This window comes from Coregonus clupeaformis, unplaced genomic scaffold (assembly GCF_020615455.1).
Source record: "Coregonus clupeaformis isolate EN_2021a unplaced genomic scaffold, ASM2061545v1 scaf1632, whole genome shotgun sequence".
Taxonomy (NCBI): domain Eukaryota; kingdom Metazoa; phylum Chordata; class Actinopteri; order Salmoniformes; family Salmonidae; genus Coregonus; species Coregonus clupeaformis.
Window position 1 is genome coordinate 35,001 of NW_025535086.1, and position 20,779 is coordinate 55,779.

The 20,779-nt window shown below is 46.5% G+C and overlaps 1 protein-coding gene across 1 annotated transcript in view; it reads right to left on the reverse strand.

Moving 5' to 3' along the window:
- LOC121563437 (ryanodine receptor 2-like) overlaps nt 1-20,779 on the reverse strand; it is a gene marked incomplete at both ends in the record, with an annotated part of 114,373 nt that overhangs the window by 28,973 nt on the left and 64,621 nt on the right. The window contains 3 exon segments of the mRNA XM_045218533.1: nt 2,469-2,544; nt 3,690-3,770; nt 5,054-5,191. Coding sequence (XP_045074468.1) covers nt 2,469-2,544; nt 3,690-3,770; nt 5,054-5,191 — 295 coding nt within the window.

Below are 20,779 nucleotides of genomic sequence, written 5' to 3' on the forward strand. Positions count from 1 at the left end.
TCTAACAGCTATCTCAGGTCTTCTAGTTCTGTGTCTAACAGCTATCTCAGGTCTTCTAGTTCTCTGTCTAACAGCTATCTCAGGTCTTCTAGTTCTGTGTCTAACAGCTATCTCAGGTCTTCTAGTTCTTTGTCTAACAGCTATCTCAGGTCTTCTAGTTCTGTGTCTAACAGCTATCTCAGGTCTTCTAGTTCTGTGTCTAACAGCTATCTCAGGTCTTCTAGTTCTGTGTCTAACAGCTATCTCAGGTCTTCTAGTTCTCTGTCTAACAGCTATCTCAGGTCTTCTAGTTCTGTCTAACAGCTATCTCAGGTCTTCTAGTTCTGCGTCTAACAGCTATCTCAGGTCTTCTAGTTCTGTGTCTAACAGCTATCTCAGGTCTTCTAGTTCTGTGTCTAACAGCTATCTCAGGTCTTCTAGTTCTGTGTCTAACAGCTATCTCAGGTCTTCTAGTTCTGTCTAACAGCTATCTCAGGTCTTCTAGTTCTGTGTCTAACAGCTATCTCAGGTCTTCTAGTTCTGTGTCTAACAGCTATCTCAGGTCTTCTAGTTCTGTGTCTAACAGCTATCTCAGGTCTTCTAGTTCTGTGTCTAACAGCTATCTCAGGTCTTCTAGTTCTGTGTCTAACAGCTATCTCAGGTCTTCTAGTTCTGTGTCTAACAGCTATCTCAGGTCTTCTAGTTCTCTGTCTAACAGCTATCTCAGGTCTTCTAGTTCTGTGTCTAACAGCTATCTCAGGTCTTCTAGTTCTGTGTCTAACAGCTATCTCAGGTCTTCTAGTTCTCTGTCTAACAGCTATCTCAGGTCTTCTAGTTCTGTGTCTAACAGCTATCTCAGGTCTTCTAGTTCTCTGTCTAACAGCTATCTCAGGTCTTCTAGTTCTGTGTCTAACAGCTATCTCAGGTCTTCTAGTTCTGTGTCTAACAGCTATCTCAGGTCTTCTAGTTCTGTGTCTAACAGCTATCTCAGGTCTTCTAGTTCTCTGTCTAACAGCTATCTCAGGTCTTCTAGTTCTGTGTCTAACAGCTATCTCGGGTGTTCTAGTTCTCTGTCTAACAGCTATCTCAGGTCTTCTAGTTCTCTGTCTAACAGCTATCTCAGGTCTTCTAGTTCTCTGTCTAACAGCTATCTCAGGTCTTCTAGTTCTCTGTCTAACAGCTATCTCAGGTCTTCTAGTTCTGTATCTAACAGCTATCTCAGGTCTTCTAGTTCTCTGTCTAACAGCTATCTCAGATCTTCCTAGTTCTGTGTCTAACAGCTATCTCAGGTCTTCTAGTTATGTGTCTAACAGCTATCTCAGGTCTTCTAGTTCTCTGTCTAACAGCTATCTCAGGTCTTCTAGTTCTGTCTAACAGCTATCTCAGGTCTTCTAGTTCTGTGTCTAACAGCTATCTCAGGTCTTCTAGTTCTTTGTCTAACAGCTATCTCAGGTCTTCTAGTTCTGTGTCTAACAGCTATCTCAGGTCTTCTAGTTCTGTGTCTAACAGCTATCTCAGGTCTTCTAGTTCTGTGTCTAACAGCTATCTCAGGTCTTCTAGTTCTCTGTCTAACAGCTATCTCAGGTCTTCTAGTTCTGTCTAACAGCTATCTCAGGTCTTCTAGTTCTGCGTCTAACAGCTATCTCAGGTCTTCTAGTTCTGTGTCTAACAGCTATCTCAGGTCTTCTAGTTCTGTGTCTAACAGCTATCTCAGGTCTTCTAGTTCTGTGTCTAACAGCTATCTCAGGTCTTCTAGTTCTGTGTCTAACAGCTATCTCAGGTCTTCTAGTTATGTGTCTAACAGCTATCTCAGGTCTTCTAGTTCTCTGTCTAACAGCTATCTCAGGTCTTCTAGTTCTGTCTAACAGCTATCTCAGGTCTTCTAGTTCTGTGTCTAACAGCTATCTCAGGTCTTCTAGTTCTTTGTCTAACAGCTATCTCAGGTCTTCTAGTTCTGTGTCTAACAGCTATCTCAGGTCTTCTAGTTCTGTGTCTAACAGCTATCTCAGGTCTTCTAGTTCTGTGTCTAACAGCTATCTCAGGTCTTCTAGTTCTCTGTCTAACAGCTATCTCAGGTCTTCTAGTTCTGTCTAACAGCTATCTCAGGTCTTCTAGTTCTGCGTCTAACAGCTATCTCAGGTCTTCTAGTTCTGTGTCTAACAGCTATCTCAGGTCTTCTAGTTCTGTGTCTAACAGCTATCTCAGGTCTTCTAGTTCTGTGTCTAACAGCTATCTCAGGTCTTCTAGTTCTCTGTCTAACAGTAGCGTGAGCTACGTTGGACGTCATGTTACCTTCATCAGTAATTAGTACTGTTCTACCTATTAGACACAGGAGACAGAGAGAGATACAGAGAGAGGCACAGAAACAGATCAAGACCAGGTAACCAGTTACAAAGTCAAGACCAGGAACAGGTGGTTACTTTGTGTTGGAAGCTAATAGACAAGAGATAAGTCTGTCCTAAAAGGACAGTCTGTCCTTCTGTACGTACCTTTGGCTTCTAGTTCAAGTTTCTTCTTCTTAGCCCAAATATTATGATAGTTCTCTGCAAGCAGTTCTGCCATAGACTAAAAAGAATGGACATAAGAAAACATTCAAGTTAATAACTAGATTGGTGCTTAGTACGTGTAGAGTATGTGTAATGTGTCACTCAGAGTACGTGTAGCGTGTCACTCAGAGTACGTGTAGCGTGTCACTCAGAGTACGTGTAGCGTGTCACTCAGAGTACGTGTAGCGTGTCACTCAGAGTATGTGTAGCGTGTCACTCAGAGTATGTGTAATGTGTCACTCAGAGTATGTGTAGCGTGTCACTCAGAGTACGTGTAGCGTGTCACTCAGAGTACGTGTAGCGTGTCACTCAGAGTACGTGTAGCGTGTCACTCAGAGTACGTGTAGCGTGTCACTCAGAGTACGTGTAGCGTGTCACTCAGAGTATGTGTAGCATGTCACTCAGAGTACGTGTAGCGTGTCACTCAGAGTACGTGTAGCGTGTCACTCAGAGTACGTGTAGCGTGTCACTCAGAGTATGTGTAGCGTGTCACTCAGAGTATGTGTAATGTGTCACTCAGAGTATGTGTAGCGTGTCACTCAGAGTATGTGTAGCGTGTCACTCAGAGTATGTGTAATGTGTCACTCAGAGTATGTGTAGCGTGTCACTCAGAGTATGTGTAATGTGTCACTCAGAGTATGTGTAGCGTGTCACTCAGAGTATGTGTAATGTGTCACTCAGAGTACGTGTAGCGTGTCACTCAGAGTATGTGTAGCGTGTCACTCAGAGTATGTGTAGCATGTCACTCAGAGTACGTGTAGCATGTCACTCAGAGTATGTGTAGCGTGTCACTCAGAGTACGTGTAGCGTGTCACTCAGAGTACGTGTAGCATGTCACTCAGAGTATGTGTAGCGTGTCACTCAGAGTATGTGTAGCGTGTCACTCAGAGTATGTGTAGCGTGTCACTCAGAGTATGTGTAGCGTGTCACTCAGAGTATGTGTAGCATGTCACTCAGAGTACGTGTAGCGTGTCACTCAGAGTATGTGTAGCGTGTCACTCAGAGTACGTGTAGCGTGTCACTCAGAGTACGTGTAGCATGTCACTCAGAGTATGTGTAGCATGTCACTCAGAGTATGTGTAGCGTGTCACTCAGAGTATGTGTAGCGTGTCACTCAGAGTATGTGTAGCATGTCACTCAGAGTACGTGTAGCATGTCACTCACGTGCAGGTCCCTGGACAGCGTCACGTTGCTCATGTCGATGGGTCTGGGGCTGAAACCTGGAGCTCCTTCAACAGAGTGCTGCTGGACAGAACACAGAGGGAGAGACAGGAATGTCAGCTACTTGACATGTCCTGTAGTCTCAGACCGTCTTCTAAGGACTGTCAGCTACTTGACATGTCCTGTAGTCTCAGACCGTCTTCTAAGGACTGTCAGCTACTTGACATGTCCTGTAGTCTCAGACCGTCTTCTAAGGACTGTCAGCTACTTGACATGTCCTGTAGTCTCAGACTGTCTTCTAAGGACTGTCAGCTAAATGTCCTGTAGTCTCAGACCGTCTTCTAAGGACTGTCAGCTCCTTGACATGTCCTGTAGTCTCAGACCGTCTTCTAAGGACTGTCAGCTAAATGTCCTGTAGTCTCAGACCGTCTTCTAAGGACTGTCAGCTCCTTGACATGTCCTGTAGTCTCAGACCGTCTTCTAAGGACTGTCAGCTAAATGTCCTGTAGTCTCAGACCGTCTTCTAAGGACTGTCAGCTCCTTGACATGTCCTGTAGTCTCAGACCGTCTTCTAAGGACTGTCAGCTAAATGTCCTGTAGTCTCAGACCGTCTTCTAAGGACTGTCAGCTACTTGACATGTCCTGTAGTCTCAGACCGTCTTCTAAGGACTGTCAGCTACTTGACATGTCCTGTAGTCTCAGACCGTCTTCTAAGGACTGTCAGCTAAATGTCCTGTAGTCTCAGACCGTCTTCTAAGGACTGTCAGCTACTTGACATGTCCTGTAGTCTCAGACCGTCTTCTAAGGACTGTCAGCTACTTGACATGTCCTGTAGTCTCAGACCGTCTTCTAAGGACTGTCAGCTACTTGACATGTCCTGTAGTCTCAGACCGTCTTCTAAGGACTGTCAGCTACTTGACATGCCCTGTAGTCTCAGACCGTCTTCTAAGGACTGTCAGCTACTTGACATGTCCTGTAGTCTCAGAACCGTCTTCTAAGGACTGTCAGCTGCTTGACATGTCCTGTAGTCTCAGACCGTCTTCTAAGGACTATCAGCTACTTGACATGTCCTGTAGTCTCAGACCGTCTTCTAAGGACTGTCAGCTACTTGACATGACCTGTACTTTGCTCTGACAGGTGAAGGCCATACTGTATATTCTGCTATGCTAAACGGTCAGTGTCTACTGTTAAGGAATTTCCCTATTGAGCTGGGAAGTGTATGAATCAGAGAAGAGATTGGACGACCACGTAAAGGCAATAATAGGACAAGTATAATACAATGCATTAGAAAGATACAGCGCCTAGAAGTCTGTCGTATAACAGTCAGTAGTGTATGGTGTTACTGTAAGGCTGTGATTGTCTCCTACCTGGCTGATCTGAGAGATCCTGCGTGCTCTGTTGTGTAGGCCGGCTGGGTCTCCCTCCCTGGTTCTCTCTATGTTCCAGCACCACACCACCATCGTCTTCAGGGACTCTTTAATAGGCCAGCGGTACACCTCTTTATCCTAGAGGGACACAGAGAAGACACTCAGAGAGAGACTGGAGGGTAGAAAGGCTGTTAGTTAGCAAACACACTGTGATGACCTCAAGAGTAATGTGTCTGACCTGACCTGGTTGCTGATGAACTGTGTCTGACCTGGTTGTTGATGAACTGTGTCTGACCTGGTTGTTGATGAACTGTGTCTGACCTGGTTGTTGATGAACTGTGTCTGACCTGGTTGTTGATGAACTGTGTCTGACCTGGTTGTTGATGAACTGTGTCTGACCTGGTTGTTGATGAACTGTGTCTGACCTGGTTGTTGATGAACTGTGTCTGACCTGGTTGTTGATGAACTGTGTCTGACCTGACCTGGTTGCTGATGAACTGTGTCTGACCTGGTTGTTGATGAACTGTGTCTGACCTGGTTGTTGATGAACTGTGTCTGACCTGGTTGTTGATGAACTGTGTCTGACCTGGTTGTTGATGAACTGTGTCTGACCTGGTTGTTGATGAACTGTGTCTGACCTGGTTGTTGATGAACTGTGTTTGACCTGGTTGCTGATGAACTGTGTCTGACCTGGTTGTTGATGAACTGTGTCTGACCTGGTTGCTGATGAACTGTGTCTGACCTGGTTGTTGATGAACTGTGTCTGACCTGACCTGGTTGTTGATGAACTGTGTCTGACCTGGTTGTTGATGAACTGTGTCTGACCTGGTTGTTGATGAACTGTGTCTGACCTGGTTGTTGATGAACTGTGTCTGACCTGGTTGTTGATGAACTGTGTCTGACCTGGTTGCTGATGAACTGTGTCTGACCTGGTTGTTGAAGAACTGTGTCTGACCTGGTTGTTGATGAACTGTGTCTGACCTGACCTGGTTGTTGATGAACTGTGTCTGACCTGGTTGTTGATGAACTGTGTCTGACCTGGTTGTTGATGAACTGTGTCTGACCTGGTTGTTGATGAACTGTGTCTGACCTGGTTGCTGATGAACTGTGTCTGACCTGGTTGTTGATGAACTGTGTCTGACCTGGTTGCTGATGAACTGTGTCTGACCTGGTTGTTGATGAACTGTGTCTGACCTGGTTGTTGATGAACTGTGTCTGACCTGGTTGTTGATGAACTGTGTCTGACCTGGTTGTTGATGAACTGTGTCTGACCTGGTTGTTGATGAACTGTGTTGACTGACCTGGTTGTTGATGAACTGTGTCTGACCTGGTTGTTGATGAACTGTGTCTGACCTGGTTGTTGATGAACTGTGTCTGACCTGGTTGTTGATGAACTGTGTCTGACCTGACCTGGTTGTTGATGAACTGTGTCTGACCTGGTTGTTGATGAACTGTGTCTGACCTGGTTGTTGATGAACTGTGTCTGACCTGGTTGCTGATGAACTGTGTCTGACCTGGTTGTTGATGAACTGTGTCTGACCTGGTTGTTGATGAACTGTGTCTGACCTGGTTGTTGATGAACTGTGTCTGACCTGGTTGCTGATGAACTGTGTCTGACCTGGTTGTTGATGAACTGTGTCTGACCTGGTTGTTGATGAACTGTGTCTGACCTGGTTGTTGATGAACTGTGTCTGACCTGGTTGTTGATGAACTGTGTCTGACCTGGTTGTTGATGAACTGTGTCTGACCTGGTTGTTGATGAACTGTGTCTGACCTGACCTGGTTGTTGATGAACTGTGTCTGACCTGGTTGTTGATGAACTGTGTCTGACCTGGTTGTTGATGAACTGTGTCTGACCTGGTTGTTGATGAACTGTGTCTGACCTGGTTGTTGATGAACTGTGTCTGCCTGACCTGGTTGTTGATGAACTGTGTCTGACCTGGTTGCTGATGAACTGTGTCTGACCTGGTTGTTGATGAACTGTGTCTGACCTGGTTGTTGATGAACTGTGTCTGACCTGGTTGTTGATGAACTGTGTCTGACCTGGTTGTTGATGAACTGTGTCTGACCTGGTTGTTGATGAACTGTGTCTGACCTGGTTGCTGATGAACTTGTGTCTGACCTGGTTGTTGATGAACTGTGTCTGACCTGGTTGTTGATGAACTGTGTCTGACCTGGTTGTTGATGAACTGTGTCTGACCTGGTTGTTGATGAACTGTGTCTGACCTGGTTGTTGATGAACTGTGTCTGACCTGGTTGTTGATGAACTGTGTCTGACCTGGTTGTTGATGAACTGTGTCTGACCTGGTTGTTGATGAACTGTGTCTGACCTGGTTGTTGATGAACTGTGTCTGACCTGGTTGTTGATGAACTGTGTCTGACCTGGTTGTTGATGAACTGTGTCTGACCTGGTTGTTGATGAACTGTGTCTGACCTGGTTGTTGATGAACTGTGTCTGACCTGGTTGTTGATGAACTGTGTCTGACCTGGTTGTTGATGAACTGTGTCTGACCTGGTTGTTGATGAACTGTGTCTGACCTGGTTGTTGATGAACTGTGTCTGACTGACCTGGTTGTTGATGAACTGTGTCTGACCTGGTTGTTGATGAACTGTGTCTGACCTGGTTGTTGATGAACTGTGTCTGACCTGGTTGTTGATGAACTGTGTCTGACCTGGTTGTTGATGAACTGTGTCTGACCTGGTTGTTGATGAACTGTGTCTGACCTGGTTGTTGATGAACTGTGTCTGACCTGACCTGGTTGTTGATGAACTGTGTCTGACCTGGTTGTTGATGAACTGTGTCTGACCTGGTTGTTGATGAACTGTGTCTGACCTGACCTGGTTGCTGATGAACTGTGTCTGACCTGGTTGTTGATGAACTGTGTCTGACCTGGTTGTTGATGAACTGTGTCTGACCTGGTTGTTGATGAACTGTGTCTGACCTGGTTGTTGATGAACTGTGTCTGACCTGGTTGTTGATGAACTGTGTCTGACCTGGTTGTTGATGAACTGTGTCTGACCTGACCTGGTTGTTGATGAACTGTGTCTGACCTGGTTGTTGATGAACTGTGTCTGACCTGACCTGGTTGCTGATGAACTGTGTCTGACCTGGTTGTTGATGAACTGTGTCTGACCTGGTTGTTGATGAACTGTGTCTGACCTGGTTGTTGATGAACTGTGTCTGACCTGGTTGTTGATGAACTGTGTCTGACCTGGTTGCTGATGAACTGTGTCTGACCTGGTTGCTGATGAACTGTGTCTGACCTGGTTGTTGATGAACTGTGTCTGACCTGGTTGTTGATGAACTGTGTCTGACCTGGTTGTTGATGAACTGTGTCTGACCTGGTTGTTGATGAACTGTGTCTGACCTGGTTGTTGATGAACTGTGTCTGACCTGGTTGTTGATGAACTGTGTCTGACCTGGTTGTTGATGAACTGTGTCTGACCTGGTTGTTGATGAACTGTGTCTGACCTGGTTGTTGATGAACTGTGTCTGACCTGGTTGCTGATGAACTGTGTCTGACCTGACCTGGTTGTTGATGAACTGTGTCTGACCTGGTTGTTGATGAACTGTGTCTGACCTGGTTGTTGATGAACTGTGTCTGACCTGGTTGTTGATGAACTGTGTCTGACCTGGTTGTTGATGAACTGTGTCTGACCTGGTTGTTGATGAACTGTGTCTGACCTGGTTGTTGATGAACTGTGTCTGACCTGGTTGCTGATGAACTGTGTCTGACCTGGTTGTTGATGAACTGTGTCTGACCTGGTTGTTGATGAACTGTGTCTGACCTGGTTGTTGATGAACTGTGTCTGACCTGGTTGTTGATGAACTGTGTCTGACCTGGTTGTTGATGAACTGTGTCTGACCTGGTTGTTGATGAACTGTGTCTGACCTGGTTGTTGATGAACTGTGTCTGACCTGGTTGTTGATGAACTGTGTCTGACCTGGTTGCTGATGAACTGTGTCTGACCTGGTTGCTGATGAACTGTGTCTGACCTGGTTGTTGATGAACTGTGTCTGACCTGGTTGTTGATGAACTGTGTCTGACCTGGTTGTTGATGAACTGTGTCTGACCTGGTTGTTGATGAACTGTGTCTGACCTGACCTGGTTGTTGATGAACTGTGTCTGACCTGGTTGTTGATGAACTGTGTCTGACCTGACCTGGTTGCTGATGAACTGTGTCTGACCTGACCTGGTTGTTGATGAACTGTGTCTGACCTGGTTGCTGATGAACTGTGTCTGACCTGGTTGTTGATGAACTGTGTCTGACCTGGTTGTTGATGAACTGTGTCTGACCTGGTTGTTGATGAACTGTGTCTGACCTGGTTGTTGATGAACTGTGTCTGACCTGGTTGTTGATGAACTGTGTCTGACCTGGTTGCTGATGAACTGTGTCTGACCTGGTTGTTGATGAACTGTGTTCTGACCTGGTTGTTGATGAACTGTGTCTGACCTGGTTGTTGATGAACTGTGTCTGACCTGGTTGTTGATGAACTGTGTCTGACCTGGTTGTTGATGAACTGTGTCTGACCTGGTTGTTGATGAACTGTGTCTGACCTGGTTGTTGATGAACTGTGTCTGACCTGACCTGGTTGTTGATGAACTGTGTCTGACCTGGTTGTTGATGAACTGTGTCTGACCTGGTTGCTGATGAACTGTGTCTGACCTGGTTGTTGATGAACTGTGTCTGACCTGGTTGTTGATGAACTGTGTCTGACCTGGTTGTTGATGAACTGTGTCTGACCTGGTTGTTGATGAACTGTGTCTGACCTGGTTGTTGATGAACTGTGTCTGACCTGGTTGTTGATGAACTGTGTCTGACCTGGTTGTTGATGAACTGTGTCTGACCTGGTTGTTGATGAACTGTGTCTGACCTGGTTGTTGATGAACTGTGTCTGACCTGGTTGTTGATGAACTGTGTCTGACCTGGTTGTTGATGAACTGTGTCTGACCTGGTTGTTGATGAACTGTGTCTGACCTGGTTGTTGATGAACTGTGTCTGACCTGGTTGTTGATGAACTGTGTCTGACCTGGTTGTTGATGAACTGTGTCTGACCTGGTTGTTGATGAACTGTGTCTGACCTGACCTGGTTGTTGATGAACTGTGTCTGACCTGGTTGTTGATGAACTGTGTCTGACCTGACCTGGTTGTTGATGAACTGTGTCTGACCTGGTTGTTGATGAACTGTGTCTGACCTGGTTGTTGATGAACTGTGTCTGACCTGGTTGTTGATGAACTGTGTCTGACTGACCTGGTTGCTGATGAACTGTGTCTGACCTGGTTGTTGATGAACTGTGTCTGACCTGGTTGTTGATGAACTGTGTCTGACCTGGTTGTTGATGAACTGTGTCTGACCTGGTTGTTGATGAACTGTGTCTGACCTGGTTGTTGATGAACTGTGTCTGACCTGACCTGGTTGTTGATGAACTGTGTCTGACCTGGTTGTTGATGAACTGTGTCTGACCTGGTTGTTGATGAACTGTGTCGCCTGACCTGGTTGTTGATGAACTGTGTCTGACCTGGTTGTTGATGAACTGTGTCTGACCTGGTTGTTGATGAACTGTGTCTGACCTGGTTGCTGATGAACTGTGTCTGACCTGGTTGCTGATGAACTGTGTCTGACCTGACCTGGTTGTTGATGAACTGTGTCTGACCTGACCTGGTTGTTGATGAACTGTGTCTGACCTGGTTGTTGATGAACTGTGTCTGACCTGGTTGCTGATGAACTGTGTCTGACCTGGTTGTTGATGAACTGTGTCTGACCTGACCTGGTTGTTGATGAACTGTGTCTGACCTGGTTGTTGATGAACTGTGTCTGACCTGGTTGTTGATGAACTGTGTCTGACCTGGTTGTTGATGAACTGTGTCTGACCTGGTTGTTGATGAACTGTGTCTGACCTGGTTGTTGATGAACTGTGTCTGACCTGGTTGCTGATGAACTGTGTCTGACCTGGTTGTTGATGAACTGTGTCTGACCTGGTTGTTGATGAACTGTGTCTGACCTGACCTGGTTGTTGATGAACTGTGTCTGACCTGACCTGGTTGTTGATGAACTGTGTCTGACCTGACCTGGTTGTTGATGAACTGTGTCTGACCTGGTTGTTGATGAACTGTGTCTGACCTGGTTGTTGATGAACTGTGTCTGACCTGGTTGTTGATGAACTGTGTCTGACCTGGTTGTTGATGAACTGTGTCTGACCTGACCTGTATGTTGATGAACTGTGTCTGACCTGGTTGCTGATGAACTGTGTCTGACCTGGTTGCTGATGAACTGTGTCTGACCTGGTTGTTGATGAACTGTGTCTGACCTGGTTGTTGATGAACTGTGTCTGACCTGACCTGGTTGTTGATGAACTGTGTCTGACCTGGTTGCTGATGAACTGTGTCTGACCTGGTTGTTGATGAACTGTGTCTGACCTGGTTGTTGATGAACTGTGTCTGACCTGGTTGTTGATGAACTGTGTCTGACCTGGTTGTTGATGAACTGTGTCTGACCTGGTTGTTGATGAACTGTGTCTGACCTGACCTGGTTGTTGATGAACTGTGTCTGACCTGGTTGTTGATGAACTGTGTCTGACTGACCTGGTTGTTGATGAACTGTGTCTGACCTGGTTGTTGATGAACTGTGTCTGACCTGGTTGTTGATGAACTGTGTCTGACCTGACCTGGTTGTTGATGAACTGTGTCTGACCTGACCTGGTTGTTGATGAACTGTGTCTGACCTGGTTGTTGATGAACTGTGTCTGACCTGGTTGTTGATGAACTGTGTCTGACCTGGTTGCTGATGAACTGTGCCTGACCTGGTTGTTGATGAACTGTGTCTGACCTGGCCTGGTTGTTGATGAACTGTGTCTGACCTGGTTGTTGATGAACTGTGTCTGACCTGGTTGTTGATGAACTGTGTCTGACCTGGTTGTTGATGAACTGTGCCTGACCTGGTTGTTGATGAACTGTGTCTGACCTGGTTGTTGATGAACTGTGTCTGACCTGGTTGTTGATGAACTGTGTCTGACCTGGTTGTTGATGAACTGTGTCTGACCTGGTTGCTGATGAACTGTGTCTGACCTGGTTGTTGATGAACTGTGTCTGACCTGGTTGCTGATGAACTGTGTCTGACCTGGTTGTTGATGAACTGTGTCTGACCTGACCTGGTTGTTGATGAACTGTGTCTGACCTGGTTGCTGATGAACTGTGTCTGACCTGGTTGCTGATGAACTGTGTCTGACCTGGTTGTTGATGAACTGTGTCTGACCTGACCTGGTTGTTGATGAACTGTGTCTGACCTGGTTGTTGATGAACTGTGTCTGACCTGGTTGTTGATGAACTGTGTCTGACCTGGTTGTTGATGAACTGTGTCTGACCTGGTTGTTGATGAACTGTGTCTGACCTGGTTGTTGATGAACTGTGTCTGACCTGGTTGTTGATGAACTGTGTCTGACCTGGTTGTTGATGAACTGTGTCTGACCTGGTTGTTGATGAACTGTGTCTGACCTGGTTGTTGATGAACTGTGTCTGACCTGGTTGTTGATGAACTGTGTCTGACCTGGTTGTTGATGAACTGTGTCTGACCTGGTTGTTGATGAACTGTGTCTGACCTGGTTGTTGATGAACTGTGTCTGACCTGGTTGTTGATGAACTGTGTCTGACCTGGTTGTTGATGAACTGTGTCTGACCTGACCTGGTTGTTGATGAACTGTGTCTGACCTGGTTGTTGATGAACTGTGTCTGACCTGGTTGTTGATGAACTGTGTCTGACCTGGTTGTTGATGAAATGTGTCTGACCTGGTTGTTGATGAACTGTGTGACCTGACCTGGTTGTTGATGAACTGTGTCTGACCTGGTTGTTGATGAACTGTGTCTGACCTGACCTGGTTGTTGATGAACTGTGTCTGACCTGGTTGTTGATGAACTGTGTCTGACCTGGTTGTTGATGAACTGTGTCTGACCTGACCTGGTTGTTGATGAACTGTGTCTGACCTGGTTGTTGATGAACTGTGTCTGACCTGACCTGGTTGTTGATGAACTGTGTCTCGACCTGGTTGTTGATGAACTGTGTCTGACCTGGTTGTTGATGAACTGTGTCTGACCTGGTTGCTGATGAACTGTGTCTGACCTGGTTGTTGATGAACTGTGTCTGACCTGACCTGGTTGTTGATGAACTGTGTCTGACCTGGTTGTTGATGAACTGTGTCTGACCTGGTTGCTGATGAACTGTGTCTGACCTGGTTGTTGATGAACTGTGTCTGACCTGGTTGTTGATGAACTGTGTCTGACCTGGTTGTTGATGAACTGTGTCTGACCTGGTTGTTGATGAACTGTGTCTGACCTGGTTGTTGATGAACTGTGTCTGACCTGGTTGCTGATGAACTGTGTTGCCTGACCTGGTTGTTGATGAACTGTGTCTGCCTGACCTGGTTGCTGATGAACTGTGTCTGACCTGGTTGTTGATGAACTGTGTCTGACCTGGTTGCTGATGAACTGTGTCTGACCTGGTTGTTGATGAACTGTGTCTGACCTGACCTGGTTGCTGATGAACTGTGTCTGACCTGGTTGTTGATGAACTGTGTCTGACCTGGTTGTTGATGAACTGTGTCTGACCTGGTTGTTGATGAACTGTGTCTGACCTGGTTGTTGATGAACTGTGTCTGACCTGGTTGTTGATGAACTGTGTCTGACCTGGTTGTTGATGAACTGTGTCTGACCTGGTTGTTGATGAACTGTGTCTGACCTGGTTGTTGATGAACTGTGTCTGACCTGGTTGTTGATGAACTGTGTCTGACCTGGTTGTTGATGAACTGTGTCTGACCTGGTTGTTGATGAACTGTGTCTGACCTGGTTGTTGATGAACTGTGTCTGACCTGGTTGTTGATGAACTGTGTCTGACCTGGTTGTTGATGAACTGTGTCTGACCTGGTTGTTGATGAACTGTGTCTGACCTGGTTGTTGATGAACTGTGTCTGACCTGGTTGTTGATGAACTGTGTCTGACCTGACCTGGTTGTTGATGAACTGTGTCTGACCCTGGTTGTTGATGAACTGTGTCTGACCTGGTTGCTGATGAACTGTGTCTGACCTGGTTGTTGATGAACTGTGTGCTGACCTGGTTGTTGATGAACTGTGTCTGACCTGACCTGGTTGCTGATGAACTGTGTCTGACCTGGTTGTTGATGAACTGTGTCTGACCTGGTTGTTGATGAACTGTGTCTGACCTGGTTGTTGATGAACTGTGTCTGACCTGGTTGTTGATGAACTGTGTCTGACCTGGTTGTTGATGAACTGTGTCTGACCTGGTTGTTGATGAACTGTGTCTGACCTGACCTGGTTGTTGATGAACTGTGTCTGACCTGGTTGCTGATGAACTGTGTCTGACCTGGTTGTTGATGAACTGTGTCTGACCTGGTTGTTGATGAACTGTGTCTGACCTGGTTGTTGATGAACTGTGTCTGACTGACCTGGTTGTTGATGAACTGTGTCTGACCTGGTTGCTGATGAACTGTGTCTGACCTGGTTGTTGATGAACTGTGTCTGACCTGGTTGTTGATGAACTGTGTCTGACCTGGTTGTTGATGAACTGTGTCTGACCTGGTTGTTGATGAACTGTGTCTGACCTGGTTGTTGATGAACTGTGTCTGACCTGGTTGTTGATGAACTGTGTCTGACCTGGTTGTTGATGAACTGTGTCTGACCTGGTTGTTGATGAACTGTGTCTGACCTTGTTGTTGATGAACTGTGTCTGACCTGGTTGTTGATGAACTGTGTCTGACCTGAACTGTATGTTGATGAACTGTGTCTGACCTGGTTGTTGATGAACTGTGTCTGACCTGGTTGTTGATGAACTGTGTCTGACCTGGTTGTTGATGAACTGTGTCTGACCTGGTTGTTGATGAACTGTGTCTGACCTGGTTGTTGATGAACTGTGTCTGCTGACCTGGTTGCTGATGAACTGTGTCTGACCTGGTTGCTGATGAACTGTGTCTGACCTGGTTGTTGATGAACTGTGTCTGACCTGGTTGTTGATGAACTGTGTCTGACCTGACCTGGTTGTTGATGAACTGTGTCTGACCTGGTTGTTGATGAACTGTGTCTGACCTGGTTGTTGATGAACTGTGTCTGACCTGGTTGTTGATGAACTGTGTCTGACCTGGTTGTTGATGAACTGTGTCTGACCTGGTTGCTGATGAACTGTGTCTGACCTGGTTGTTGATGAACTGTGTCTGACCTGGTTGCTGATGAACTGTGTCTGACCTGGTTGTTGATGAACTGTGTCTGACCTGACCTGGTTGTTGATGAACTGTGTCTGACCTGGTTGTTGATGAACTGTGTCTGACCTGGTTGTTGATGAACTGTGTCTGACCTGGTTGTTGATGAACTGTGTCTGACCTGGTTGTTGATGAACTGTGTCTGACCTGGTTGTTGATGAACTGTGTCTGCTGACCTGGTTGTTGATGAACTGTGTCTGACCTGGTTGTTGATGAACTGTGTCTGACCTGGTTGTTGATGAACTGTGTTCTGACCTGGTTGCTGATGAACTGTGTCTGACCTGGTTGTTGATGAACTGTGTCTGACGCTGACCTGGTTGTTGATGAACTGTGTCTGACCTGACCTGGTTGTTGATGAACTGTGTCTGACCTGACCTGGTTGCTGATGAACTGTGTCTGACCTGGTTGTTGATGAACTGTGTCTGACCTGACCTGGTTGTTGATGAACTGTGTCTGACCTGGTTGTTGATGAACTGTGTCTGACCTGGTTGTTGATGAACTGTGTCTGACCTGGTTGCTGATGAACTGTGTCTGACCTGGTTGCTGATGAACTGTGTCTGACCTGGTTGCTGATGAACTGTGTCTGACCTGGTTGCTGATGAACTGTGTCTGACCTGGTTGCTGATGAACTGTGTCTGACCTGGTTGTTGATGAACTGTGTCTGACCTGGTTGTTGATGAACTGTGTCTGACCTGGTTGCTGATGAACTGTGTCTGACCTGACCTGGTTGTTGATGAACTGTGTCTGACCTGGTTGTTGATGAACTGTGTCTGACCTGGTTGTTGATGAACTGTGTCTGACCTGGTTGCTGATGAACTGTGTCTGACCTGGTTGTTGATGAACTGTGTCTGACCTGACCTGGTTGTTGATGAACTGTGTCTGACCTGGTTGTTGATGAACTGTGTCTGACCTGGTTGTTGATGAACTGTGTCTGACCTGGTTGTTGATGAACTGTGTCTGACCTGGTTGCTGATGAACTGTGTCTGACCTGGTTGTTGATGAACTGTGTCTGACCTGGTTGTTGATGAACTGTGTCTGACCTGGTTGTTGATGAACTGTGTCTGACCTGGCCTGGTTGCTGATGAACTGTGTCTGACCTGACCTGGTTGCTGATGAACTGTGTCTGACCTGGTTGTTGATGAACTGTGTTGCCTGACCTGGTTGTTGATGAACTGTGTCTGACCTGGTTGTTGATGAACTGTGTCTGACCTGGTTGTTGATGAACTGTGTCTGACCTGGTTGTTGATGAACTGTGTCTGACCTGGTTGTTGATGAACTGTGTCTGACTGACCTGGTTGCTGATGAACTGTGTCTGACCTGGTTGCTGATGAACTGTGTCTGACCTGGTTGTTGATGAACTGTGTCTGACCTGGTTGTTGATGAACTGTGTCTGACCTGGTTGTTGATGAACTGTGTCTGACCTGGTTGTTGATGAACTGTGTCTGACCTGGTTGTTGATGAACTGTGTCTGACCTGGTTGTTGATGAACTGTGTCTGACCTGGTTGTTGATGAACTGTGTCTGACCTGACCTGGTTGTTGATGAACTGTGTCTGACCTGGTTGTTGATGAACTGTGTCTGACCTGGTTGTTGATGAACTGTGTCTGACCTGGTTGTTGATGAACTGTGTCTGACCTGGTTGCTGATGAACTGTGTCTGACCTGGTTGTTGATGAACTGTGTCTGACCTGGTTGCTGATGAACTGTGTCTGACCTGGTTGTTGATGAACTGTGTCTGACCTGGTTGCTGATGAACTGTGTCTGACCTGGTTGTTGATGAACTGTGTCTGACCTGACCTGGTTGTTGATGAACTGTGTCTGACCTGACCTGGTTGTTGATGAACTGTGTCTGACCTGGTTGTTGATGAACTGTGTCTGACCTGGTTGCTGATGAACTGTGTCTGACCTGGTTGTTGATGAACTGTGTCCTGACCTGGTTGTTGATGAACTGTGTCTGACCTGGTTGTTGATGAACTGTGTCTGACCTGGTTGTTGATGAACTGTGTCTGACCTGGTTGCTGATGAACTGTGTCTGACCTGGTTGTTGATGAACTGTGTCTGACCTGGTTGTTGATGAACTGTGTCTGACCTGGTTGTTGATGAACTGTGTCTGACCTGGTTGTTGATGAACTGTGTCTGACCTGGTTGTTGGAAACTGTGTCTGACCTGACCTGGTTGTTGATGAACTGTGTCTGACCTGGTTGTTGATGAACTGTGTCTGACCTGGTTGCTGATGAACTGTGTCTGACCTGGTTGCTGATGAACTGTGTCTGACCTGACCTGGTTGTTGATGAACTGTGTCTGACCTGGTTGTTGATGAACTGTGTCTGACCTGGTTGTTGATGAACTGTGTCCTGACCTGGTTGTTGATGAACTGTGTCTGACCTGGTTGTTGATGAACTGTGTCTGACCTGGTTGTTGATGAACTGTGTCTGACCTGGTTGTTGATGAACTGTGTCTGACCTGGTTGTTGATGAACTGTGTCTGACCTGGTTGTTGATGAACTGTGTCTGACCTGGTTGTTGATGAACTGTGTCTGACCTGGTTGTTGATGAACTGTGTCTGACCTGACCTGGTTGTTGATGAACTGTGTCTGACCTGGTTGTTGATGAACTGTGTCTGACCTGGTTGTTGATGAACTGTGTCTGACCTGGTTGTTGATGAACTGTGTCTGACCTGGTTGTTGATGAACTGTGTCTGACCTGGTTGTTGATGAACTGTGTCTGACCTGGTTGTTGATGAACTGTGTCTGACCTGACCTGGTTGTTGATGAACTGTGTCTGACCTGGTTGTTGATGAACTGTGTCTGACCTGGTTGTTGATGAACTGTGTCTGACCTGACCTGGTTGTTGATGAACTGTGTCTGACCTGGTTGCTGATGAACTGTGTCTGACCTGGTTGTTGATGAACTGTGTCTGACCTGGTTGTTGATGAACTGTGTCTGACCTGGTTGTTGATGAACTGTGTCTGACCTGACCTGGTTGTTGATGAACTGTGTCTGACCTGGTTGTTGATGAACTGTGTCTGACCTGGTTGTTGATGAACTGTGTCTGACCTGGTTGTTGATGAACTGTGTCTGACCTGGTTGTTGATGAACTGTGTCTGACCTGGTTGTTGATGAACTGTGTCTGACCTGGTTGTTGATGAACTGTGTCTGACCTGGTTGTTGATGAACTGTGTCTGACCTGGTTGCTGATGAACTGTGTCTGACCTGGTTGTTGATGAACTGTGTCTGACCTGGTTGTTGATGAACTGTGTCTGACCTGGTTGTTGATGAACTGTGTCTGACCTGGTTGTTGATGAACTGTGTCTGACCTGGTTGTTGATGAACTGTGTCTGACCTGGTTGTTGATGAACTGTGTCTGACCTGGTTGTTGATGAACTGTGTCTGACCTGGTTGTTGATGAACTGTGTCTGACCTGGTTGTTGATGAACTGTGTCTGACCTGGTTGTTGATGAACTGTGTCTGACCTGGTTGTTGATGAACTGTGTCTGACCTGGTTGTTGATGAACTGTGTGCCTGACCTGGTTGTTGATGAACTGTGTCTGACCTGGTTGTTGATGAACTGTGTCTGACCTGGTTGTTGATGAACTGTGTCTGACCTGGTTGTTGATGAACTGTGTCTGACCTGACCTGGTTGTTGATGAACTGTGTCTGACCTGGTTGTTGATGAACTGTGTCTGACCTGGTTGTTGATGAACTGTGTCTGACCTGGTTGTTGATGAACTGTGTCTGACCTGGTTGTTGATGAACTGTGTCTGACCTGGTTGTTGATGAACTGTGTCTGACCTGGTTGTTGATGAACTGTGTCTGACCTGACCTGGTTGTTGATGAACTGTGTCTGACCTGGTTGTTGATGAACTGTGTCTGACCTGGTTGTTGATGAACTGTGTCTGACCTGACCTGGTTGCTGATGAACTGTGTCTGACCTGGTTGTTGATGAACTGTGTCTGACCTGGTTGTTGATGAACTGTGTCTGACCTGGTTGTTGATGAACTGTGTCTGACCTGGTTGTTGATGAACTGTGTCTGACCTGGTTGTTGATGAACTGTGTCTGACCTGGTTGTTGATGAACTGTGTCTGACCTGACCTGGTTGTTGATGAACTGTGTCTGACCTGGTTGTTGATGAACTGTGTCTGACCTGACCTGGTTGTTGATGAACTGTGTCTGACCTGGTTGTTGATGAACTGTGTCTGACCTGGTTGTTGATGAACTGTGTCTGACCTGGTTGTTGATGAACTGTGTCTGACCTGGTTGTTGATGAACTGTGTCTGACCTGGTTGTTGATGAACTGTGTCTGACCTGGTTGTTGATGAACTGTGTCTGACCTGGTTGTTGATGAACTGTGTCTGACCTGGTTGTTGATGAACTGTGTCTGACCTGGTTGTTGATGAACTGTGTCTGACCTGAGTTGTTGATGAACTGTGTCTGACCTGGTTGTTGATGAACTGTGTCTGACCTGGTTGCTGATGAACTGTGTCTGACCTGGTTGTTGATGAACTGTGTCTGACCTGGTTGTTGATGAACTGTGTCTGACCTGGTTGTTGATGAACTGTGTCTGACCTGGTTGTTGATGAACTGTGTCTGACCCTCCTGACCTGGTTGTTGATGAACTGTGTCTGACCTGGTTGTTGATGAACTGTGTCTGACCTGGTTGTTGATGAACTGTGTCTGACCTGGTTGTTGATGAACTGTGTCTGACCTGGTTGTTGATGAACTGTGTCTGACCTGGTTGTTGATGAACTGTGTCTGACCTGGTTGCTGATGAACTGTGTCTGACCTGGTTGTTGATGAACTGTGTCTGACCTGGTTGTTGATGAACTGTGTCTGACCTGGTTGTTGATGAACTGTGTCTGACCTGGTTGTTGATGAACTGTGTCTGACCTGGTTGTTGATGAACTGTGTCTGACCTGGTTGTTGATGAACTGTGTCTGACCTGGTTGTTGATGAACTGTGTCTGACCTGGTTGTTGATGAACTGTGTCTGACCTGGTTGTTGATGAACTGTGTCTGACCTGGTTGTTGATGAACTGTGTCTGACCTGGTTGTTGATGAACTGTGTGCTGACCTGGTTGCTGATGAACTGTGTCTGACCTGGTTGTTGATGAACTGTGTCTGACCTGGTTGTTGATGAACTGTGTCTGACCTGGTTGTTGATGAACTGTGTCTGACCTGACCTGGTTGTTGATGAACTGTGTCTGACCTGGTTGTTGATGAACTGTGTCTGACCTGGTTGTTGATGAACTGTGTCTGACCTGGTTGTTGATGAACTGTGTCTGACCTGAGTTGTTGATGAACTGTGTCTGACCTGGTTGTTGATGAACTGTGTCTGACCTGGTTGTTGATGAACTGTGTCTGACCTGGTTGTTGATGAACTGTGTCTGACCTGGTTGTTGATGAACTGTGTCTGACCTGACCTGGTTGTTGATGAACTGTGTCTGACCTGGTTGTTGATGAACTGTGTCT